This window comes from Oppia nitens, unplaced genomic scaffold, assembly GCF_028296485.1.
Source record: "Oppia nitens isolate AA-2021 unplaced genomic scaffold, nextdenovo-longstitch-racon4-pilon3 scaffold9_pilon_pilon_pilon, whole genome shotgun sequence".
Lineage (NCBI taxonomy): Eukaryota > Metazoa > Arthropoda > Arachnida > Sarcoptiformes > Oppiidae > Oppia > Oppia nitens.
The window spans coordinates 2,097,884-2,123,944 of record NW_026533253.1 but is presented as its reverse complement, the minus strand read 5'-3'; the positions used below and the strand labels follow the sequence as shown (position 1 = coordinate 2,123,944).

The window sequence follows — 26,061 nt, the reverse complement described above, 5'->3', positions numbered from 1 at the left end:
TACTTTTTGCTATATTTTTATGGTTAGTAGATTTTTAAGATTTAAGATTCAAATACAGTAACTAAAAAATTTCATTTATAAAATTTTCAATAATTTCAATTTATATATTATAAGTTTCCAAGTTATATAAATTAAAATAATTACTTTTTTTAAATAAAAAAATAAGATATTTATAAATTTTAATTAATACTATTTACTAACAAATATAGAAAACAATAGAAACTGTAATAAAATAAAGAAAATATGATAATTATGTACTACTATGTTATGGCCGGAATCGGTAATAACTTGAGATTCATTAACAATATATTTGGGAGCTTTTATAAGCTTAAGAATAGTCATACATTTTGCGGTTAAAGTGTGGGAACAGTTGTATGAATTTTCACTAATAATCAATTGATTGATTTGTTTAATTTGATTGACTGCATGGCCTTTGCATTGTTTTACTAAATTATAATCAATACAATCAATCAATTCATTTAATACACAACAAACAGACTCTCCGTATGACATATCGTTCAATAGTTTAACTTCTTTGATGAGACTGTTATTAATATGAGTGAAATTGAATGCAAATAAGTCTACACTACTACTACTACTTGTAATTTGGTCACCATTTTGGTCACCACTGCGGTCATCATCGGTGACATCATATCTTAAATCATTTATATTCCACTGTATGGCTACTATTGAAGTGCATTGCGAAACCATATTTTTTGCTTTGTTGAAGCAATTGTACAGATCTTTGTGTCCAATCATTTCAATCTAAATACATTATATAAATATATATATAAAAAAAATATTTATTTAAGAAATACATCAAATATTTAATAAAATTATTTGTTTAAAAATTGTAATCATAATTAAGTGATGAATTAATAAATTTCTAAATGTAATACTAATACATTAATTGTTTGTATTTTGCTTTCACATAACATTATAGGACAGATTCATATTCAACGAGTTATTACAATACAAACCGTTTGATTATCTAAATGCACATAAATATTATCCATTTTAGAGTCACCGATGCTATACATTAGTTGTGATGAAATATTATTTTGATTGCTATATAATAAAGATAATGTAATTTGATAACAAATTAAAAATAATATAAAAATTAAATCCATTATTCAAAAATTTTAGTAACTTAAAAAACTGATTGAATGTTTGTTTAATTGTTTATAAGTTATATTTTAAACATATATTAATATCTGTATAGTAAAAACATATCAAATTGCATTTTTAATACTGATTTTTGTAAAAAATATTTTATATTTTTCCAATTAATAGTTTTGTATTTCTAAATTAAAAAAATATTGTCTGAATAACATTTTTGATTAAAAAAAATAATACTTAAGAATGCGTTATAGAAAATACGTTATAAGAATATAATTTATTATCCAATTTAAAAATAATAATAATCTTATATTTAAAATGAAATCATAAAATTAATTTAAAACTATGTCTAAGTTAGCAATTAAAGTAAATAATTATTGAAAGTATAGGGGTATGGGTTATACGATATTCAAAATTTATGCAACATTTTTATCATTAGTCTTTTGTTTGCTACTAATATTTTATATGCAGTCAAATGTATATAATTTATTATTAGTATCAGTAGTATACACTCTAACTTATAATTGCTATTATATGATAAATATTTGTTGTTAATAATACATTATGATTATAATGTGTATATAAATTCTAACATTGAAATTATTGTTTAAGCAGTTATTAAGTAACAAAACGTCAAATAAAGTTAATAAAAACTAAGTTATATAGTATAGTGTAATACAAACTTCATCTCATTTTTTCTTTATTAATGTCAAGGCCTTGAAGGGAAAAATCCTATTTTGTATGCATTTTAGTATAACTATACTTAACTTATATACTAATTTTAACCCTGTATATTATGTGTAATAATGATGAATTTGGACGTCAAATAATCAAAATTGTTTTGTTTTTGAATTAATTGAAGCAATTTTTTAAAAATTAAACAAAGTTACAAATAGTAATACTTTTTTGATACAATGTTAATAATTAGAAACGTACAAATTGAATCATAATTTAAAGTATTATTTTAAAATAATATCTGTTTAATTTTATATGATATAAAATACTGAATATTTATATGTTTTTACTAACTTTACTAATCAAATGCTTAAAAATCTCAACTTTTAAATTAAATTACAATTTTTTAATTGAAACCGTTTTTTAATTCAAGTATTCAATAAATAATCTGTAAAAAAATGCATCATTTTTTTTAGAAAAACTCCTTGAATTTGATTTAAAATTTTATATAAACAACGCCTTTATTTCAATTAATAATTTTCAATTCAATTGATAACAATAGAGTTTTGCTTACTTTGGAAATACAATAAATTAAGGGAAAACCACTCAGAGATTGATAAGTCTGACATTACGGTTAAACATTAAGGCTATACATTACTGTAGTTTTTTAAAACTAATACAAACAGATTTGTTTTTAAAACCAAACATAAAAAAATGAATAATTGATATATTTTTTTGAAAAAATTTATAGACTTTGAAATATTTTCTATCATAAGCTTAACTTTTCAATCAAAAACAAAAATGTATCGATAAAGCATGAAAAAGGTGTGATGGGTTTCATATAAAGATTTACTGTACAAAAAAACTCATGCTTTTAATGCAAATCCAATTTACAAATGTATAGCCCCTGGCCTTTGATTCATTAAAGACACTTTGAGGGTTTGATTTTTGATTAGCACACAATTTTTTTTATATATCATATAATAAATATCTATATTTTTATATAAATCTTTTAGAAGCAATATATTGCAAATAAATATATTGGTTAAATGTATGGTTATATACGGTATATATAATAATATATACTTTTATTAGCACTAGAAGTACTGTACAACAGGTATGAGCCCACCAGAACCTCACCCAAAACATAATTATTTGAACACAAGGTTACACACTCTCTATCTCTCTCTTCTTTTATATTAACTTTAGACTAATATTTGGTCAGCTCTGAGATCTCAAGGATAACCGATTGATATTACAGGAGATACAGCCCTTCTCTAAGAAGTATATAAAGGGATGACAATCATCTGTATCTTCACTTGAAGTTTTGTTTTGCAAAGACTAACTCCAAACTCTCTAAACAAAAATGAAATTCTTGGTATGTATTCAACTGTTTTTTCTGAATGTTTAGTATATAACAGATAATTAATTTCTTGTTTTGTTTTATTGTCTCAATCAACAGATTGCTGTCGCCTTTGTGGCCCTTTTCGCCGTTGCCTTCGGTGGCATCGTTGCTCCCTATTATGGTGGTTATGGTGGCTATTATAGCGCCGGTTATGCTGCCCCAGTTGCCTATGGTGGTTATTATGGTGCTGGCTATGCTGCACCCGCTGTCTACAGCACCGGTTATGCCTCCCCCTACTACGGTGGTCTCGGATACTACGGTGGATACCTCAAGAAATAAATGATTATTAAGGCTACAACCCAACTGGACTATGATTTTTGATATTGAATTCGTGTATTTGATTATCATTTGTAAAAAAATAAATGTTTTAATGTAAAAAATTTTGTTCAAAATTTAATAAATTCTGTACTGTAACTTAAATACCACAGTTTTGAATTAAATTAAATTAGAATAAATTTTAACAATTTATTAAAAGCTTTAAATACCGATAAAAGTATTTTTTTATTTCACAATTTTATCTAGAATTAAATGGTTATATTTAAAATCAAGTAATAACTATTTTTATTAAATATAAATTGATAACTAAACTAAATTTACAATTGTAAAATCAAATATTTCAAAAAGTTAGTCAAATTATATTAGACATTATATTTTCTTAAACAGGCATTTCTTAATGATTTTGAAAAATTTGAAATCAGATATCAGTCACTTTAATTAAATAAGGTTTGATCACATATACTGCAGTTTTTATATTTTATTTTGGATAAAGTAATGCATTTTAAATCATTCGTTTACTAAAATTGAAAGAAAAATATGTTAACTATTAATTATATGAAATTTGAGTACTTATTTTTATTTTAAAAAACAAATGGGCTTTAATATCATACAAATACTAATCATATTTAATGAAAAACTTAGTTATATAATTGACTATGAAATACAAATAAAAGTTTAATACACAATTGTAAAGATGAAAATATTGTATTTATTTGAGTTTATTGTTTTAATTTCAGGAATTAAGGGTAAGATTTATATTGTAATTATCATAAAATTGTAATAATATATAAAAATTATAGTAAAATTTGTTTGAAAGATAATCCCAATATTTTGTTTATTTCTGGCCTATCATTAGCCTACCGTCCAATTCCTGTCAATTATGTTATGCCTGAAACTAAAACTATATATATAAATCATTTTAATATACCGTCGAGAGAGCCGCAGACCAATTCTGAAATGCAATCCATGACTAATGATATGCAAAATAGTAACAAACAAGAAGACAATAATAACAACAACGCCGAAGTCAAAGACGTTGTCATCAATGAAAGTGAAGAACAATACCAAACAACACAAACACCCAATGAGTTGCCAAAAGTATATCAAAGAGTATACAAATTACCGGCAATGACCAGAATGATTGCCGACACCATTGTTAACGAAGACGATAATCAAAGTAAACACTATATTCAGACTAAGAAATCTCCTCAATGGAGAAGTCCTACACCTTTCAATCACGACAACTGTCCTCACAATATGCATAAAAACAAGAAATTAAGATCAAATAAAAGAAGAGGTAATTATTTATAAATACTTAATAAAAATAATTGTAAGTAATTTGTAATAATAATAATTATATTAAATTATAATTTATAATAAAAATTAGTTCAAAAACATTTCAAACAAATGCCAACAACAATGACAACAACAATGACAACAACAAAAGCACCGGTCATTCAAACAGATGAACTTCGGTCTGAATCACCCCTATTATTGACATTACTATCTGATATTGAATCGCCTCCAGAATCGGAAACACCTAACAAACAACTGATAGATTTCCTCAATAAAGTTCAACCGATTGATATTATGTCAATCATTCGTAAAACACAATCAAAAGTTGCAACTTTTCCTCTCTTTCCTAATCAGAAACCAAATATTTGGAAAATGCCATTATTTATGTCTATTTTAGACAAATTGCTTATCAGAGAACCCGAAAGTCCATACTTTCAACAATCAAATCCATTTCCAAATATTTTGGATAAATCTGAACAAAATATGTATGAAAAACGCAATTTTCTGGACAATGAAAATATAATTGAAAAAACAGATAAGAAATACAATTTTAACTTTAATTTCAATGTAACCGTTAATAATAATTACCAGAATTCTGACACCATTTCAAGCAAACTATTGCCACAACTTTCTCGATCTTTGTTATCATTTTAATAATTTTGTAAACAATTTCAGTATATTTTGTATCAAATTAATAAAATGATATACAATTTGAAGTATGTAATAAAAGTTTAAAATTTATTTTTATTTATGATTATAATTATTTAATTATTTGCATAAATAATATTATTAAACAAGTATTAAATAATATATTATTAAATATCATAAATTTTATAATACAGTGTATATTAAACATAATAAACAAAAAAATCATATTAAATTCATAATAATCTCAAAATGAATTATTATATAATTAAGATAAATAATTACATATATATAAATATAGTCCAAAAATAGACAATACATATAAATAAATAAAAGTTTAAATATTATTATAACTAATTTTTTTACAATATTTGAGTCACATCTAGTGTAAAATTATCCAATTATTTAAATATTTTAGAATTCAATAATATTCATGAATTCCTTATAAAGGAGTTGTATATGAATTTGTGTTTATGTCTGACACTAATTAGGAATTTTTTGAAATTTTGACATTAAATTCAATTAGAAGTTAAATAAATTAAAATATAAATGTCTTTAAATCTTTTTTTAAACATAAAAATAATTGCGGATAATATTTAGAAAATTACAATTTATGGCATTTAATGTAGAATTTTATAATAATTATTACAAATATCTGAGTTATAGTCAATTTGATATTATAATTAACTTTGTAGTGTAATGGGGGGGGGGCATTTGGCCCGTTTGGGTCCCACTTATATACTCTTATATTATTCAATATTATCTAAAGATATTTAAAGTCAATTGTTTTTGTATCTGTAATACACATTCTCTATATATTTCTAATGGTTTAGTATTTATAACTCATTTATCATAATATATGCATAGTTTTTAAGATAATTTTTAATATGTTTTTAATAAGTAAGATATAGTATACTATTTTGTATTCAACTATATAAATATATACACTATATATATATATACATAATTATTAATATATGTTATAATTAGTGTCATTTAATTAAATATCATCAAAAAAAATTGAGAAATTAGTGGATAAACAATATTTTCCAAAATTGATTCAAATAAACTAAAAGCTTACATATATTGTGATTACAAAAATATTTATGATATTTAATCAAATATAAGACTAAAATAGTTTAATATTATTAATATTAAATTAATGACAAAATTGGGAAAAATTAATAGAAATATATTAATAAATTTGTGTAAACTATGAGTCAAATGATTTTGAATATCCTATAAATGAAACAATTATTCAATGCGTGACTATAAGTGGTATATAAGTTGTGTCTAAAACTGTAAATCGATTGTTATATTGAATGCATTGACTGATTGATTGATTGACAAATTGATTGACAGATTGGCGCCAATCGGCAAACACTTAAAGTTTATTAAAGTCTTTTCTCTTTCATTTAATTAACAATTATTGAAGACATCAGTAGTGAAGACATAACTATATAGTGGACACAATTAATGACCAATTGATGCCATACTCTGGTGATAAAGATGTCAAACACTAATAGCGGTGACAATTGTGACAAACTATCGGAGTTTGACACAAAACAATTGGTCGATATTCTCGATGAAATTATCGACAAATGTGAGGCCAATATCATTGACCAACAATCGATTGACAGCTATCGGCGTACTATTGACTCGGACGCTGATAACGACCAAAACGATGACATTATCAATGAGACAGTGAATGGCGATAAAATTGATGAGTCATCTGATGATGAAGACGAGTATGTGGAACCACTTAAACACATCGATACCATTGATGTCACTAAAGAACAAATTAATAGTTCAACAAAGTCTGTATTACGAAGACAACAGAGACAAAGAATGGATACAAAGATAACTAATGATTTATGGGGCGAATCGGTTGGTATTTATGATTGCAATGGAAAAGTCCGCCGAGTGGTCGCTGTCAGCGATTTGCATAATTATCTACTTCTCGAATCAACCGGACTTAAGACCGATTCAAAGATTTATTGTTCATTAATTAGCGATCGGTTCCCGCGTTTCTTCGACAGCACTCGTAATTGTAAGACATTACAGATATATTATAATACAAATTGATTAAAAAATGTTTGACTTATTATTAGATCTTCAGAGATGGCGAATGCGTTATAATATATTTGCTGAACAAGTTTTGGACGATAAAGATGACGATTCATTGGTACACATCGGCGAAATTCACCTATACTTTGATCTTAAGCCTCAATACCGGATCCCTTTTTATGTCAACAATTCATTTTATATGAACGAAATACCCACTGAAAAAGCTATCGATTTGAACAAAAAAGACAAAATATTAGCCGTTATTAACTCTATACTTAATAGTCGAGATATACTTCAACTAAAATTTCCAATCAAATCAGTTAAGTTTCACAAAACAAATGAAATTTTCATTAAATTTACTGAAAGACAACAGGAAATGATGGAAGAAGTCAAAGCTGTTAATCGCAGAGGATTTAAGAAATTCGATGTCATTCCCCAAAGAGATCGTCGACCGCGTGGAGGTCAACATACGAGCCAATCGAGACCATCAGTGAACAGCAATGGCAATGACTTTGACAAAAATAAAAGACAATTTAATGAAAACGACCGTCAGTTTAACAAAAATAAACATAATTTTGATGCAAATAACAGACAAAAATCCCAATATTCGAGTGATAGGAAAAGGGGTTCAGATTATGGTAATTACAGAAATGGCAGACACTTCTCGTCCTCAAATTCAACCAAACGATCGGATTTTGCAAATAATAGAAATGCCAATAAACCGATTGCAGAAAAAGGCGAATTTAAGAAGAGAACCAACAATTACAACAATGTCAACGATTTTGAAGTGACTTTTGAAGACACTCGAGAAAGTCAGTCGAGAAATGTAAATAAGAATTTTAATAACAAAACCAATAGAGGTTTTAACCAAAGAAGAATTAACTCGAATAGAGATCTGGATGTGGATTATAATTACAGAAATCCTCAAATGGAGCCATCGTTTGACAGTTCCAGTCGTAAAAATTCAAGTGATATATTCAAGACTTCAAGTAATARAGGCTATAGTGATATGTCTAATACTGCTAATCATTCAATAACTGGTTACACAAATTTCAACAATCGTCAAACTTATCGCATTTAATTCAAAAGTCATTAAAAAATTAATTAATTAATTTTTTTGTGACGGTTCTAGCAATTGATACAACATTTGGTTATTTCAATACGATTTTGTTTTTAAAATTATTAATATTTATTTGATTTGATTCTCTAAACGTAACTATAACTATATTACAAAACTATAAAATTCCGATTTTTATTTGTATCTATAATTATACTGTCAAAAAATAGGCAATACAAATGTAAAAATATCTATTTTATTATCTAAATTATTATCTAAGTTTAATTAATATCTATAAAATCTATATAATTAATATAATAAGTTAATAATAATAATTTTTATTATGCTATTGTTTTTTATTTTGCTTATTATAGTTATTAATACTGTATTTCTATTTGTCTTAAAGTTAAATACACTGTACAAGTATTTATAACTTGTTTTGAATAATTTGTTTTTTGCAAAAGTAAATAATAAATTTTAGATGAGATATATGATGTTACAAGTTGACCCTGACAACTTAAAATGTAATAATAGCCAAATTTCCCCATTGACTAACATGTAGGTGACATTTGTTTTAATAATAATTTTTTATTGAGATTCAAAAACAACAATCAATGAAAATATATTGTACTTAAAGTTTATTATTATAAAACTCAGTTAAATATTGTATTAACTTTTGATAGTTTTAAATAAGGTTTTCTAAGTAGTTATATAGTTCTCTGTGCTTATATTATTGATTTAATTTTTTAATAAATTAGTAAATTAATAATCCTGATAAGTTTATGCTGTTTTTAGTTATTAAAATTTTGATTTAATAAAATTAATTGAAAATCACAAATGAATAAATACACATTTTATACGTTGATATTATTTTCCATTAATGTAAGTAAGATATACTGTAAATTATCATTCAGTATATTATAAATAACATTGAAATTTATTAATGTATGTTTGTTTTTAATACAATTATTTAATTATAAAATCTAATTTCTTGTTAAATAAATATAGTATTTGTAGATTATTATAAAGTTAATAATCTTTACGAAATTACTATTTTTTAAAAATAGATAATGTTATGTCAATCGTTACCAAAAATGTTGTCAAATGAATTTTGTCATAAACAAGATGACTGTCCCATTAATTATTGCTGTGTTTTGGGTTAGTTTATCACAAATTTTATCAAATAACTAAGATTTTTAAAAATATAGAATATATAATAAAATTTGATATATAAAAATATTTAACACTGCATTTTAACTTTATTATTATAATTTAATGTTAATATAAAAATTTTAATTATAAATGTTGTGAATTAATTTTGAAACAAACAATAATAGGGTTTGAGAGGTATAGTATACCTCATTGTCAACCAATGGGTAAATTTGATGATTGGTGCCGACTATACAATGAACCGCAACAACGATCTCTGGCCTATCCTAATGGACAACATATAGACACTGAAGTATACATTCAATTCTGTGGTTGCAGTGATGGTCTGGTCTGTCAAAGGGCTAAATGTACTTTCAATTCAAGCTTACAATTTGATAACAATTTCATCGACTATTATTAATTCAAATCAATGTTTGATTAATTCAAGAAATTTAAATCATAATATAATTAATTGACTTTTACTATATTTATTTATAAACAATCTAATAATAAAACTATAATCAGTAAAAAGATATTTAAAAATATACATAATTATGATTAATCTAATTATTGAAATTTTTTAATTAACAAAAAAAACTATATTAACTTATATTATACATTTTATATATTTAATTATCTATAAATTAATAAAATGCTAACATTTTTGTGTTTTTTAAATATTTTTAACTAATAACCAGTAAATAATGATATATTACATTGTCTGAGCAAACTTCTAGAAAGTATAAATATTAATATTAAGCGGTAATTATTGTTGAGTCACACACTTTATTAGTTATCCCACAATAAGTCAACCATTTATTTAGTTAAATATAAAGTATATATAAAAAGTTTTTTTAAATGATTTGTCCGAATAATAATTTTAAAAATTTGCAAAAAAATAATCTACTAATAAAATTCAAATAACAAACCAAATTCATTGAAATATTGGTATAAAAATATTACAAACAAATAAATCACTTTTTAAATGTAATATCAGAATCATTCTGATAAATGAAATATACTGTAGATATGATGATATAGTAATGATTGTAATATAATGAAAATTTATTGAAATGTCATTGAAATAATATAAATAACTAAATAAATTCAAATGGATTATAGATAAAAACTAATGTATTTGGTTAATAATATTCAATTTTTGTTAATAACATTTAAGTATTGAATCAAAACAACCCTTTTTAAATTTTCAAACATATTAAATATAAAAATATACAGTAATATATGATTTTTCTTATTATGTAAGAGTTTATTTCAATTTTAGACATAATATAATAGTATTATACTACTAGTATACTGTAGATTTAAATAAAATTTATTAAATAATTTATTATAAATATTAAATGTTTTAATTAATTATGAAAGCATCAATTATAAAAATAACAAATGTTTGTACTCATAATAAGTAATTAAAAGCATATACCGGTAGTATTATATAAAATAAAAACATTTTAAAACATATTATATTATATTGAATAGTTTATTACATAAAATATATGATAAGTTTCGTTAAATAATGACAATATAATTAATTGCTGACAAAACAATTGACGTAATTTTAAATCAGATAAATTAAATATATTACGGTATATATTATATATTATGATTAAAGTTGACAAATATAGGAAAAATTTTTATTTTAATATTTATAAATCTTTATTAAAATAATAATCATATAAAATATAATTCTATCATATGATATAATACTGAATAAATATAATTACTGCTATTTTTAATCTAACTAAAATTAATAAAAACTATGGACCACTTAGGTGTAATTCACTTATTACGTTCGCACTTAGGGGGGGGGGATTGGGAGTGTCGGCCAAAACTAACTTTTGCGAAGATGCGATAATATGTGAATCACCCCTTAGTTGACATTTATTGAAAATTACTTATCATTTTATATTTATTTAATTTAGCATTAATATTTAATTACATATTAATTAATATTCTTATCTAAATAAATATAATAAAATTTAATGATAATTTTATTTTAAATAATAGTTATTTAATTATTTTGAATATGTATTTAACAGTAATCTAATTATATTTAAATTGAGATTTAAATACCAGTGTCAATTTTGTTTTGTTAACTTTCAATTTCCGACCGTTTATTTTTTGTTTTTAGTGTTTCTAATTAGTTCCTGATTTTTTTTGCTTTAATTATGATTTATTGTTAAATGCATACTAAAGTCAAGTGATAGCTTTGTCAATATATTCAATAAAATATTAATTTTTATTAGTTTGCTAACATATAATGTTTTAGTTTGTAAATAAAAAAAATATTTTTAGAAAAAATATTAAATATATGTTAATTTCATATAATAAACTTTATATTTTTACACTACTGTTGTATATTTCCTATTTAATATTTTCTTATAAAACTTATCAATATTTATATTAATCACATTCATAATAAATAAAACTTTAAATACACAAATACATTGTATAAAAATAGTATATTATAAATATATTATTAATTAAAAAATGGTGAAAACTATCAGCCAGCTTATCAAATAATTGATAAGTCTATTAACATTATATTACTAATTGGCATATTTATTACACCCTCAATATTAATATTTTAATTACAACTTAATTATTAACATATAATTTTAGAAATCTTTAAATAATTAATTATAAAACATTGTCTATAAATAAAATAATAAGATTTATGTATTTGTCTCCTAACTGGTCATCCCTGGGTATCGACAGTATGTCAGATAATGACTGCAATCATATGACAGTATAGTAGTGTGTATTGAAGTACACAATAATAGTGGGGTCGATGTGTGTGTAAACTCTGTAATCCACTGTACGATAGGCTATGGAGTTGTAGTCAAACAAACAGTGAGTTTTAGTTTAGACGAAGTGAGCACTCAATCAATGGTTATGTTATAATAATTCATAGTTTGTATCAATTATTATAATACAAATTAATTTATGATTTATTATTACAATTATTATTATTATTATACAGTATTATACACTATATGTTAGTTATCGATAACCCATTTGTTTAGTCAAATAAAAATGATTTTAAATATTATTTTTGTCAACAAATAAACAATAAAATGATAAATATTTTGATACGAAATATAATATTTGTATAAAAATAATACACAGTTTTGTCGATAAAATGAGTGATAATATAGTGAATAATAAGACACCGATAGATGTTTTGGTGACCACTGGCGGTGGCGACCATCTCATCGATTTGGATGTCAATGAAACCAAAGAAGATAAGACATATGTCTGTTCATCTGAGTCTTCATTATTGTCATCAATAGTCTCGATGTCAGACTCGATGAATGCAATGCATAATATGCTGAGTCTGAGTGAGTCATCACCAGTCAGTCCTACGACTAACAGCCCTACCAATGGTACGACACCTGCGAACCCCGTCATCAATGGCTGCGACTCTATACTACCAGATGTGACATACGTTCAAACAAATCTGACTTCACTGTCTGCCTCAGCAAACACTTCTTATTTATCTAATTCTCACGGAGAAAGTCAACCATTACTGAGAAGAATGGACTCAACTGACTATTCCGTAGTCAGCAATACTTTTCCCGAAGATCCAGAATTTCAATCGGTTGTCAAAGAGGTTGAACAGGCTATTGACAATGGGATACTTCCTAAACGTATTAAACAGGGATCCAGTGGCAGCTATTTTGTCCGCAATGGTGAAGATACGGTATGTTATCATTTGGTGATATTTTATTTTAAAAATGAATACTAAAATTGTTTTCATTTACGGTAATAGAAAACTGTTGGAGTGTTTAAACCCAAAGATGAAGAGCCGTACGGAATGTTGAACCCAAAGTGGACCAAATGGATGCACAAGTTATGCTGTCCCTGTTGTTTTGGTAGGTCATGTCTTGTACCTAATCAAGGATATCTATCAGAAGCCGGTGCCTCACTTGTTGACCAAAAATTACAATTAAATGTCGTCCCTAAGACTAAGGTTTGTTTTGATAATAACCGGTAATTGTTTATTAGAAATATATTATATTTGATAAATATTTTCAATGAACAGGTGGTAAGACTTTCATCCGAGACATTCAATTACTCGGCTATCGATCGGGCAAAGTCTGCGACCAAAAAGAATGTAAACGAAAGGTTTCCAAATGTTGGCAAACATTTTAATAGATTAGGTTTACCACCAAAGGTGTGTTAAATTTTTGTTTATCTAATAATATAAAAAGTAATTATCAATAATATATCGATTAATATATCTGTTTATATTACCAAAAGGTGGGTTCTTTACAAACATTTGTTGAGAGCTTCGAAGACGCAGCCGTTTGGTTAAGACGTTTTGAAGACAATCCATTGACTGAAGAAGTGCTCAAAGATTTTCAGTCGCAATTTGAGAGACTTGTAGTTCTCGATTATATTATAAGAAACACTGATAGGGGTAATGATAATTGGCTCATCAGATATGAAAAGCCTACAAAACCTGTTGAAACACAACCACTCACTTCTTGGAATCCTAAGAGATGTCCATTTATTAAAATAGCGGCCATTGATAATGGATTGGCCTTTCCTTTTAAACATCCTGACGAATGGAGAGCCTGTGAGTGATAGTAATATTTATGGTATCTTAAGATATTTGAAGTATAATTTTTAATTTTATTAGATCCATACTACTGGACATGGCTTCCGTATGCTAAGCAACCATTCTCGGATCAAACGCGAGATTTAATTTTACCACAACTTTCAGACATGAATTTTGTTCAGGAATTATGTGACGAACTCTACGAACTATTTAAATCTGATAAAGGATTTGACAGAAATCTTTTTGAAAAACAAATGTCAGTTATGAGGGGACAGGTATGTTGTTTTATAATTGATTATTTTGTGTTTACATATAATGAAAATATTTATATGAAATTAGATTTTAAATTTGACTCAAGCCTTAAAAGAAGGTAAGTCTCCGTTACAATTGGTTCAAATGCCGGCCGTAGTTGTCGAGCGTTGTCGTGGATCAACACAAAGAGGTCGAATTCGAGCTATGACTGAGACTTTCACTCAAAGTTTTCAACGAAAAACACCATTTTTTTCGTGGTGTTGAAGAGCATGTCTTCAGTGCCGGACATTATAATTGTCCACTAATTTTAATAATTGTTGTCTAATATAAAAATACTTTAATTCAAATAATGTTTGTATAAATTTTTTTTGTCGAATACTAGTTTTTGAGTCATAAACCTATTGTTATAAATCATAGTCACATTAATATAAAATTTTTATAACCGGCTGTGATATCCTAAATATATTCCGAAGTATTTAAAATTGTTAAATAAATTTTTTAAATTTATTCAAAAAAATCTGTTATTTTTTGGTCACATTTTATTGTTAAGATATTTTTATTAAGACATTTTATAATATACATATAATTGTTGTGTTAATAATAATAATAATAATAATATTGTTCACTTTGAATATATTGTATGCAAAAATGTTAAGATTTTTTCATAGAAAATATCTAAACAGCAAATAATTCATAAAGAATTTAATTATTATTAGCAAATAAATAAATATTTAGTGAAAACAATTGTATATAATATGAAATATATAATTTTGAAAATAATATTTTGAATATTTTATTCATTAGTCATTCTTAAATTTTATCGATATAAGTAGTTAAATATTAAATAGATAAATGAGCATGCTAATATTTTAGTATAGTATTTATCATACATCAGAGTAATATACTATACATTCATAGTGACAATAAACTCAAAATACTATAATTTATGTGTTTATATACTCTATATATATATATATATATTTATCCGGGAATTATAGTAGATATCTATCCAAAGTTAATATACTATAGATTCTTATGGTTTTATATAAACACATTTCCACAAAAAAAACATTTAAAAAAAACTACAAAATAATACAGATTACTATAGTATGGAATTTTTGTTAAACATTTAAGAAATATTCGATTAATTTGTTAAATATTTGCTAAAATAATAATAATATTTATTTAGTAAATTGCAATAAATTGAATTTCCAATGTTTTATTTATGATAGAACTAAATAATTTGTTTATAAAAGTTTTAAAAATGTTAAAAAAGATAACCTATAACTGTATTAAAGTTAAATTCAAACATTAATGTCATTGAGTTTTTCTAAACTTTTTAAGTGAAATAATTTCAATATGAAATAGGGTTATAACTTACAAGATATACGTAGACATTAATAATATAGTATTTAATTACCGCTGATATAACATAACTGTTTGATTTGAAAATTATTTTATTGTTAACTAAATTATAACTTAATAATATTTAAGTGTTAAATCAATTTTGAATAAAAATTAAAAAAAAATATATGTGATTAGGTTTGAATATAAATCAAACAATTTTAAAGCATATAATATTTTGGTTTTTTGAGCACTTATTTGATTACAATATATATAATAAATATTTAAATTGAATCATTAAACTAATTGACCATGCACATATTATATTTTACAAGTCTATATAATTACGTTTTGTTTAACGTATTTATTGTGTCGCTTATTGTTTGTGTATTGATGTTTGAACATTAGCCATACATAACACAAATTTGCTTAAAGTTGGTATCAATAAACTGTAAGATGTTTACAGTGCACAACACTATACCCGTATAAATACTTTACTAAAACAGTGCTATACTTTACTGTATAGCAATTGAAGTGAGTATTAAAAGAGCAAATGCATGTAATATATGATATGAATTGTATGAACACATATTAATCTAATACTGTATATAAACAAAGCAACCATTGATTGAATCATTGATTAATTAATTATTGTTTTCAAAGATATTTATATGAATTGAATGCAAACACTAATCACTAATTTATTGATTGATTTGTTTGACTTTAATTGATAACCAATTAATACATTGAATGAAGTGATTGATTGTGTTATGTCTTCACTTATCCAACGGGTTGTATAAAGTGGTGTCGATTCACATGAAAACAGCGTTTCATTTGAAGACTTCTTACTTTAATTATTAACTAAAAGACGAGTAACTAATGGTTTATATATTAATATCATTTAAGTATTAATTGATTAATAATTGATTTGCAGATATGTTGGCCACCAATGAAAGTGCGGACGTTTGGGTTGAGACCAAAACAGGTGACGGAAAAGTGTATTATTATAATGCAAAGACACGAGAGACCACTTGGACTAAGCCGGACAACGTTAAACTGATTTCTCAGGAACAGCTCACCACTAATGCCACTCAAGAAGGTTTGTTTTAATCAAGTCTTTATTATCTATTATACATTTATTTATCAAATTAGACAAAAAGGAGGACAACAGCGGTGACCAAAAGGTTGAGATCACTGGAGGTCCTGTAAGTGGACCTCCTGTTGGTCTCCAACAGCCCACACTTTTTCCACAAGCGCCGCGATTTATGGGACCGCCGTTTATGCATCCGATGTCTCACTCGGGTTTGTTGGCTATTAAAACAAGTATTTTGGTTATCAAACATAATTAAATTGTTTATGTAAACAGTGCCCCCATTTGGTCCATACGGTGTACCTCCAGGATTTCCAGCACCTCCATGGGCACCACAAGTACCTCCCGTTCCATTGGTTAATTCAGATCCAACTAAACAACAATTATTTTTTGACGCTTCGATTGATCCAGAAATACGAATGGCTGCGTCTGAATGGACTGAATATAAAACACCGGAAGGAAAATCATATTACTTTAGTTTGAAAACACAACAATCGGTTTGGGATAAGCCTAAGGCTCTCATGGATTTAGACGGTATTTTATATTTTAACAAATCTTTCAATTTATTTGTTTGTTTATATTTGTTTATTTTTATTACTTAGAAGCGATAGCTAAGTCACAGAAACAACAGATGGAAAATAAAAGTATGGCTAAGAATGATAAGGAGTTAAAGAATGGTGAGGTAAGCAATGAGATATTGATCGACGACAACGATAAGAATCAACAGATTTTAAGTGAAGAAATTAAAAAACCCGAGAAAAAGACAGAACCCGTTCGCGATAAGTCTAAACCAGTTTCGAGTACCGCTATTACAGGAACGCCGTGGTATGACATGAATTAATTGTTTAGTTAATTGATTGTGTTTTATATAATTAATTTGAATTACTAATAGGTGTGTTGTTTGGACGGGTGATAGCAAAGTATTTTTTTACAATCCGAGTACTCGAACATCTCTATGGGAGTGTCCGCCAGAACTTAAAAATCGAGCCGACGTTCAACAGTTGATGAAAGAGCCGCCAAAAGAGAAAAAAGAGGACTCGGATTCAGAATCGGGAGAAAAGAGACAAATAGAACCCAAAGAGGAAAAACCAAATAAAAAACAAAAGTAAATATATTTAAATTTACAATTAATTAAGTTTATCGAAATTAAATTTAATATAAAATTAATAACAAAAAATAGAAAAATAGAAGAAGAGAAAGAAAAAGAAAAAGAAAAAGAGGAAAAGGAAACTAAAAAAGATACGACTAATGAAGCGGAACTGATGGCAGCCAAACAACGCGAAACGATTCCACTCGAAGAACGAACGCAAATGTTTAAAGCTATGCTTATCGAGAAAGATGTAAATATATAAATATATTTGAAATGTTTGTCGAAATTATTAAAACCATTGAATTGTTGATTAGGTGTCGGCATTCTCGACGTGGGAAAAGGAGTTGCATAAGATTGTGTTTGACTCCCGATATTTGATTCTTACGGCACGGGAGAGACGACAGGTTTTTGATAAGTATGTAAAGGAGAGGGCAGAAGAGGAAAGACGTGAAAAGAGACAACGACTCAAACAACAAAAGGATAACTACAGACATCTTCTTGAAGAAGCAAACCTAACACCGAAGTCATCGTTTGGAGAATTTGCTCAAACATATGGCAAAGACGATCGCTTTAAGGGAATCGAAAGAATGCGTGAAAAGGAAACAGTTTTTAATGAATTTTTATCTGATTTAAGAAAAAAGGAAAGGGAGGAGAAAGCCGTCTCACGAGAAAAGGTATAGTTATTAGTTTTGAATCCAATTATTTATTATTAATTCTAATTAATCATTGATTTCATCAAATTTATATTAGAAGATATTTTTGCTCTTAATTATAACAATTTATTTTCAGATATATATATTAATCTAAATTTTTATTTTTCAGTGAAATAATATAAATATATATAAATATTGTGCAAAATGTTATTATTTTTGACTTTCAGATAATCGGAAACAATGAGATTGTGATGAGTACTGAATTCTTTGCTTTGAGGATTGCATTTGATTTAATGACTTTGCAATTCATTTTACGGTACATACTATTGGCTTAAATATAAACTATTTATTAACCATTTAATCAATTTAAAAGTCATTTTCTCAATGATTTTGAGAAAAAAACGTTTCCACGATTTTACCCATAATTTAGTATATATTACGTTTGCGCTGCGATTATTACATTATAATAATTATAATTTTTTTAATTTATAATATTTGTTTCACTAATAATTTATTTTTATTTAATTATTTACATTTGAATTTATAGGCCAAACAAGGATTTTTAGAATTACTTAAAGAACAGACATATTTAGATCGCAACTCTTCGTGGACGGAGACGAAAGACAAGATTCGTGACGATCAACGTTATAGAGCATTGGAGAGCAGTTCCACTAAAGAAGATTTGTTCAAACATTACATTTCACGATTGAGTTCATCGAGAAATAATGGTTCCGATGCAGAAAATTCAGACATTAAGGAACGGGAAAAACAGGAACGCATTAAAGTCAGTCTTATTGAAAGAGAACGGGAAGTAAATCGCGAACTGTCAGCACATCTACGGGAAAGAGATAAGGAAAGAGAGCAACACAAACATACCGAAGCCATTGAAAATTTTAGCGCTTTATTAACTGATTTGGTCAGGAATTGTGACATTTCGTGGAGAGAATCGAAAAAGATTATCAAAAGAGATCACAGATGGGAGTTAGTGGAGACATTGGACAGGGATGAGAGGGAAAAGTTGTTTAACGCTCATATCGATCATTTGTTTAAGAAAAAGAGAGAAAAATTTAGACAATTGTTAGCTGAAGTCAAAGACATAACACTTTCAAGTCGTTGGAAAGTAGTTCGCAAACAAATCAAAGACGATTCGCGATATATTAAGTTTTCGTCGAGTGATCACAAATGCGAGCGAGAGTTTGATGAATACATGAAAGACAGGCTATCTATGGCTAAGAATGAGTTCCGAGAGTTACTCAAAGAGACTAAAATTATCACTTATAAGTCAAAGAAGATGATGGAAGAATCGGATCAACACTTATTAGATATTGTAGCCATTCTTCAGAATGACAAAAGATATCTTGTATTGGATTCATTTGAAGACGAAAGAAGACATTTGCTTATGAATTATATCACAGAAATGGATCGTTTGGGTCCACCAAAACCTATAACTAGTTCTGATTCCACTCGAAGAACAAAATAAAAAGAAAAAACTATTTTTATTAATGTAATGACATTTTGATTATTATTATTATTAATTAGAATTTTCGTTTATTTACTGACTATTTGTTTAGAGAAAAAAGTATTGTTTTTATCATTTAGTTTTGTAATCAAACAGATATAGATATTATCTGTCAGTTTATGTCTAATTTAACTCATTATCACGATTTGCTTTAAAAATTTGTATATCATTTATATTTATTCAATATATACAATAATATGATAATAAAAGACATTTTATGAAATATTTTGAATCAGTATTTTATTGAATTTATATATAAAATTATAATTTCTCTAATATTTATTGTGTTAATCATATCATATAAATCCTATCCTTAGAGACGAAAGTATTTACTGATCACTATTTTATTAATATTATTATTATTACTTAATATGAGTTTTGAATACAAACTTTTTCATTGAGTATAATATTTCATTCACTAAACAACTCAATTGACAAATAAGTCAATGATATAAAATGGGATCAAAAAAATTGGAGATTTGTATCGATAGTATAGAGTCTGGAGTGGCAGCTCATGAAGGAGGCGCCCATAGAATTGAATTATGCAGTGCTCTGGAGGTAATTGTCTTAAAAATCTTGTTTTATATGATTTTATATTGTTTTATGTCAATTGAAAGGTCGGTGGTTTGACACCAACTGTTGGACTGTTGAAACAAATCCAACACTTGTGTCCATCGATGACCATCTATGCTATGATCAGACCTAGAAGTGGAGATTTCTGCTATGATTCAAATGAAATACAAATTATGCAAAAAGATATTCAAGTTCTTAAGTCTGAAGGAGTCAATGGTTTTGTATTTGGAGTTTTGAAAACAGATGGAACCGTTGACTACAAGAACTGTCAATTATTGATAGGTATATACAGAACATTAATATTGCAATATTTGGCATCACTTCCAACACTTCTAATATATTTTAATATAATGTGATTAATAATTTCAGAAACGGCATCACCACTGGACTGTACTTTTCATAGGGGTATATATCATATGAAATTAACAGATCTATTGACATACATCTATTGCTCAACACTAGCATATAAATTATGATTTTATAATTAACTTTCATTTAAAATAATAGCCTTTGATGTGGTCAATGATGCGAATAAAGCGCTCGAAGAAGTAATAAAACTTGGATTCACTCGTATTTTGACCAGTGGTCAGTCAAAGACCGCAATCGATGGATTGGACAACATATCAAATCTGGTGGTTAGGGCTCAAAACAGGATTATTATAATGGCCGGTGCGGGCGTTACGGAGGATAATATGCAATTGATTTTAAGTAAAACTAATATCAATGAAATACATTCATCGGCCAGTTGTGTCAAAAAGTCTCAAATGTCTTTCCGCAACACCAATGTCTCGATGGGAAGTAATGTTGAAAATGAATATAATATTAAAGTGACTTCAACTCAAAGAGTCAACAAAATGATTGATATATTAGTGAAAAATTATTGATATTTATAACGATTTATATTATTTTTTAAAATTAAATTAAAATTACTGGTAATTGAAATTAAATATTTTTTTACGATATTATAACACTATTTTGTTGATATATTCGGTAATTTAAATGCCGTAATATATACTCAAATAATTTTAAAAGTAAAAAAAAGTTGAAATGACATTTGAAGTTCACATTACTATCCATTTCGGCTACAAGTTTACCATAGTTTGATTGAATTCATCAAATGTTATCAATTTCATCATCAGTTTAATTGATCAACAAAATTATCATTGATTTAAAATAAACTAATTATAAGTTATTATATACAGTATTTACTGTTAAATGTAAATGCATTTACATTTAATTAACTTATCATTCAAATATTGAACTTCACATTTCATTTTTAATGTCAAAATTATAGATACTGTATATAATTAATAATAATATCTATAATTAAAATTATAACTTTGATATTTCGTTAATTAAAATTTTTCTTTGAGTATTGTATGTATATTTGCCAAAAATATGCATGGTTAAAAAGTGAATAATTACGATAATATACAGTAATTATTAGACTAAATTTATTAAAAAGTCCAAATCTATTTAGAAAAATAATTTTAAAATTTAAATTTAAAAAACAAATTCTTTACTAAATATATAATAAATTATATTTCATAATTTTTGAGTGAATTTTATTGAATTGAAGCTCATTATTGAAAACAATATATTACAGTAAATATAATTTGTTTTATAAAAGTAATTTTCAAAACATAATTACCGTAAATATTGAAAATAGACTAAAATAAAAATTATTGTTTAACTATTGCTGAGTCTCTATTTGAAAACTAACTTTAGACAGATCCCCGAGTCCGACCTCAATAGTGTCGCCTGGATTTACTGAACCAACACCTGAAGGAGTTCCAGTAAGTATGAGATCTCCCGATTCAAGTGTGAAGTATTTGCTAATATAACTAATTATTTGTGGGATTTTGAAGACCATATCAGAAGTGCTAGCATTTTGTCGCATAACTCCATTGACTTTACACCACAATTGCAATGCATTTGGGTCTGCAATGCTTTCCTTGGGAATAAAGTTGCCGACGGGACAGGAAGTGTCAAAACCTTTAGCCAAAGACCACGGAGTGCCCTCTTTTTTGGCTAAATCCTGCCAATCGCGGGCAGTCATGTCTAAAGTGACAGCATATCCGCCGACATAATCCATGGCTTCACTCTCACTAATATTGAATCCCTTTCTGCCAATTATGACTCCAAGTTCTACCTCATGATGTAATTGCTGACAACCAACCGGTACTCTAAAAATTTGATACAAATCCGCAAATTAATATCAAATTTACTAAAAACGATAACCTATAAGACAACCACAGTTTGAATGCTAATTATAACACAATTATATAATTATAACACAATTATATAATTATAACACAATTATATAATTATAACACAATTATATAATTATAACACAATTATATAATTATAACACAATTATATAATTATAACTTTAATTGTGTGATAACCTAATCGTTAGTTAAGAATCAATAAGTAATACAATATATTATCAGACATTTGATAACTGCTATACAATGTTAAGCCTAAGGTATGTCTCAATTATTGCATCACTTTTCGGTCAATTCATAAATGTTTGCATTAATTCATTCATACCTTAAATCAGATATCAATACAATTCAATACATACTTAATAGGATTGCCTTCAGTCACATAAGCAGTCGCTATAAATGACAAAACAAATCAAAATTAAAGTCACATTAATAGCCAAAAAATTGCAATCAATTGAATGCAAACCTGGTTTGAGAAAAATCATGGGTTTGTCGGGCACTTTGCCACCCATTTCGGCCGCGTGTTTGCCATAGTTTTTACCCAAACAGACAATCTTTCGGCCAAATTCAACAAATCTGGTCAATCGCATCACTTTGTAGGCCAACAATATAATCGCCGATTTAATCAATTTAATGGTAAACAAGTTGTGTAAACAACTTATCAGTCAATCCGTCAAATGTTTGAGTGTCGACACTAACTAAATGTTAACTTCAATTGCATTCAATAGACGTCTCTTTAAATAATTTATTTCAAATATTTAAATAAAACTTTTTATTAAATAAATTAATAATGATTTAAATATTTATATGATATTTATTTATCTAAAAAAATTAACAAATGACTTATATATGTATTTGTTTTATATATGTAAAAAAAATTAACAAAAAGTTTGAGACATTTAACGGATTATTTAGCAATCAATGTATTGATTTATCTCTCACTTGAAGTCTTGATAGAAATATATTCAAAATATTATTTACTTTATTTGAGTAAATATTTTATTTAGAATTTATTTAGAAAATTAATATATTATTTGTGTAAATATAATGGTATTTTGGGGACTTGTATTAGCCCGTGGATCCAGTAAATCAATACCACATAAAAATATACAATTATTGGATAACAAACCATTGATTGGATGGGTTTTAGAGCCTATGAAAAATAGTGCGGGTATTGATTTGATTTGATTTTTTTTATTAAATTAATATAACAACTAAAATATCATTTTTTTAATATCCAGTTTTTGATGACATATGGGTGTCAACTGATGACAAACAGATTGCATCGATTGCACAATCATATGGTGTCAAAGTTCATGACAGAAGTCAAGAGAGTGCTACCGATTCTTCATCATCTTTGGCAGCAATTCTTGAATTTATTAAAACACATAGAGGTTTGGTTTGTTTGTTTAAATATAAAAAATTTATTTTTTTAAACATTTTGAAATACAGGTGCCGATCAAATATGTTTAGTTCAGTGCACATCACCTTTTCTAAGGGAACAGTACTTAAAAAGTGCTTATCATTTAATGATTGACCAGAAATATGATTCCGTTTTTTCTGTATATCGAAGTCATTGTCTTCGTTGGTCTATTGGTTTAAATGCATTGAATTTTGATGAACATTGTCGTCCCCGAAGACAAGACTGGACTGGTTTGGCTAATAAATTGATTTATTGTAATATTATACTTAATTATTATTTCTAACTGATCCAAATGCAGGTGAATATGTAGAATCGGGTCATTTCTATTGCTTTACCACAGCATTGGTTCAAAATGATGGGATTCTTCAGGGAGGCAAATGTGGTGTCATTGAAATACCTAAAAAATTTTGTTTAGAAATTGACGATATGTTTGATTTACAATTAGCTAAATATTATCGCAATTTTTTTTAATTATTGAATTTTATATACAAATTTATTATAAGTACTTTATCAAAATTTATAGCGTAAAAATAATATACAATATGTAAAGAGTATAAATTAAGTACAAATATGGAATATTTTTATATACATAATAATAGTAATAATTACAAAATTACAAACAAAAAAATTATAAATATATTATAAATGTTGACACATTATAAAGAAAAGGCAATTTGTATAAAATGATGAAAAACTTGATTTAAATGTTGAGTCAATTGGTATTAAATTGTTTTGAATGGGAGATAGAGTTGGACTAATTCGGTTGTTTCGTTTGATTGTCGATGAATTGGATTTATTTCTATGGATCAGATAAAAAGCCACTGATTTAAGATAAATAACAGCATTTAAATTAGTCGCCTGAATGTCATGAGTGACAATCCAATCCCAGAAAACGTCGACATCTTTACTGAACTGAATGGCACCGGAAGTGGAAAAGTAATGAAGAATTCGTTTATTCTTTACGACACAATTGACAAAAGCTGTGGCAAACTCTTCGATTAAATTTTTAAACAAATCTTTTGATTGATAATTAAAATCTTTATTTAAAATGTCATTAATTGGATCCAACATTGTTTTAATTATTATTTCAATCCATTGACTATTTGAAGTACATATTTCTATCAAATAAAGTAACAGTTTATTAATAACTGAATTATTAATTTAGAATTTTAAAATAAAATAAAATTTTAAAATATATTAAATACATTACTTTTTCTGTATTGTTTAATTGGTAAAGACCTTGATATGAATTTTTGTGTTTCAATTTGCATATATTCCTTACTTTTTACTAAAGATTTACTTTTAATTGTATCTAAATTTTTAATATAACTTGAAAGCCATTTATAGTTGATGTTTGATAGCAATTCAATAATATTCTGTAATAAAAATATTTTTTTCAGAATAATTTATAAAAAATAATTCAATAAAAATGTCAAAATCATATATACATTAACGTCCAAAATTGAAAGTGCAATAAACTGAGATAAATAAGAGCCCATTTCCTGAGATAATTTATTTTCTACAAAATCAGTAAAAATATCGATCAAATTGATAACTATATTCTCAATAATAATGTCGTTAACATTTATAACAGTTTGATATTTAATTTTAATGCCGA

General features: G+C 26.1%; 10 protein-coding genes across 11 annotated transcripts; 8 read left to right on the top strand and 2 right to left on the bottom strand.

Annotated features, from left to right (window-relative positions):
• Window positions 1-34: 34 nt before the first annotated feature.
• On the bottom strand, window positions 35-1,159 carry LOC128964741 (uncharacterized). Its single transcript, XM_054311378.1, has 3 exons — window positions 981-1,159; window positions 262-765; window positions 35-61 (listed from the first exon to the last, which is right to left on the bottom strand). Exons 1-3 carry the CDS (start codon window positions 1,128-1,130, stop codon window positions 35-37), a joined length of 681 nt encoding a protein of 226 aa, XP_054167353.1. The 5' UTR covers window positions 1,131-1,159.
• A 1,952-nt stretch (window positions 1,160-3,111) lies between these two features.
• Window positions 3,112-3,487, top strand: LOC128964786 (shematrin-like protein 1). The gene is made up of 2 exons (XM_054311423.1): window positions 3,112-3,172; window positions 3,257-3,487. Exons 1-2 carry the CDS (start codon window positions 3,161-3,163, stop codon window positions 3,476-3,478), a joined length of 234 nt encoding a protein of 77 aa, XP_054167398.1. The 5' UTR covers window positions 3,112-3,160; the 3' UTR covers window positions 3,479-3,487.
• A 609-nt stretch (window positions 3,488-4,096) lies between these two features.
• LOC128964600 (uncharacterized) lies at window positions 4,097-5,480 on the top strand. The gene is made up of 3 exons (XM_054311229.1): window positions 4,097-4,221; window positions 4,332-4,772; window positions 4,863-5,480. Exons 1-3 carry the CDS (start codon window positions 4,170-4,172, stop codon window positions 5,423-5,425), a joined length of 1,056 nt encoding a protein of 351 aa, XP_054167204.1. The 5' UTR covers window positions 4,097-4,169; the 3' UTR covers window positions 5,426-5,480.
• A 1,139-nt stretch (window positions 5,481-6,619) lies between these two features.
• Window positions 6,620-8,717, top strand: LOC128964541 (probable cyclin-dependent serine/threonine-protein kinase DDB_G0292550). The gene is made up of 2 exons (XM_054311163.1): window positions 6,620-7,466; window positions 7,528-8,717. Exons 1-2 carry the CDS (start codon window positions 6,926-6,928, stop codon window positions 8,562-8,564), a joined length of 1,578 nt encoding a protein of 525 aa, XP_054167138.1. The 5' UTR covers window positions 6,620-6,925; the 3' UTR covers window positions 8,565-8,717.
• A 654-nt stretch (window positions 8,718-9,371) lies between these two features.
• Window positions 9,372-10,101, top strand: LOC128964740 (astakine-like; the record flags this gene model as incomplete). The annotated part of the gene is made up of 3 exons (XM_054311377.1): window positions 9,372-9,422; window positions 9,608-9,698; window positions 9,878-10,101. Coding segments are annotated over exons 1-3 (360 nt in total), but the record flags the coding sequence as incomplete, so codon positions are not given.
• A 2,627-nt stretch (window positions 10,102-12,728) lies between these two features.
• LOC128964654 (phosphatidylinositol 4-kinase type 2-alpha-like) lies at window positions 12,729-14,991 on the top strand. The gene is made up of 6 exons (XM_054311287.1): window positions 12,729-13,410; window positions 13,480-13,680; window positions 13,753-13,884; window positions 13,971-14,289; window positions 14,353-14,546; window positions 14,611-14,991. The coding sequence occupies exons 1-6, from the start codon at window positions 12,850-12,852 to the stop codon at window positions 14,785-14,787; spliced, it is 1,584 nt and encodes a 527-aa protein (XP_054167262.1). The 5' UTR covers window positions 12,729-12,849; the 3' UTR covers window positions 14,788-14,991.
• Window positions 14,992-16,447: 1,456 nt separating this feature from the next.
• Window positions 16,448-20,206, top strand: LOC128964892 (transcription elongation regulator 1-like). 2 transcript variants are annotated; one of them, XM_054311547.1, is made up of 9 exons: window positions 16,448-16,739; window positions 16,802-16,966; window positions 17,020-17,169; window positions 17,234-17,491; window positions 17,560-17,782; window positions 17,850-18,062; window positions 18,138-18,297; window positions 18,362-18,721; window positions 19,248-20,206. In XM_054311547.1, the coding sequence occupies exons 2-9, from the start codon at window positions 16,804-16,806 to the stop codon at window positions 20,178-20,180; spliced, it is 2,460 nt and encodes an 819-aa protein (XP_054167522.1). In that variant the 5' UTR covers window positions 16,448-16,739; window positions 16,802-16,803; the 3' UTR covers window positions 20,181-20,206. The 2 variants fall into 2 exon arrangements, with proteins under 2 accessions (XP_054167522.1, XP_054167523.1); XM_054311548.1 differs by having other exon boundaries at window positions 16,448-16,749.
• Window positions 20,207-20,621: 415 nt separating this feature from the next.
• LOC128964893 (copper homeostasis protein cutC homolog) lies at window positions 20,622-21,683 on the top strand. Its single transcript, XM_054311549.1, has 4 exons — window positions 20,622-20,777; window positions 20,837-21,074; window positions 21,162-21,197; window positions 21,300-21,683. Exons 1-4 carry the CDS (start codon window positions 20,676-20,678, stop codon window positions 21,674-21,676), a joined length of 753 nt encoding a protein of 250 aa, XP_054167524.1. The 5' UTR covers window positions 20,622-20,675; the 3' UTR covers window positions 21,677-21,683.
• Window positions 21,684-22,347: 664 nt separating this feature from the next.
• LOC128964894 (acylpyruvase FAHD1, mitochondrial-like) lies at window positions 22,348-23,749 on the bottom strand. The gene is made up of 3 exons (XM_054311550.1): window positions 23,487-23,749; window positions 23,380-23,413; window positions 22,348-22,978 (listed from the first exon to the last, which is right to left on the bottom strand). Exons 1-3 carry the CDS (start codon window positions 23,608-23,610, stop codon window positions 22,486-22,488), a joined length of 651 nt encoding a protein of 216 aa, XP_054167525.1. The 5' UTR covers window positions 23,611-23,749; the 3' UTR covers window positions 22,348-22,485.
• Window positions 23,750-24,067: 318 nt separating this feature from the next.
• On the top strand, window positions 24,068-24,914 carry LOC128964739 (N-acylneuraminate cytidylyltransferase A-like). The gene is made up of 4 exons (XM_054311375.1): window positions 24,068-24,191; window positions 24,262-24,414; window positions 24,473-24,673; window positions 24,742-24,914. Exons 1-4 carry the CDS (start codon window positions 24,068-24,070, stop codon window positions 24,912-24,914), a joined length of 651 nt encoding a protein of 216 aa, XP_054167350.1.
• Window positions 24,915-26,061: the final 1,147 nt, after the last annotated feature.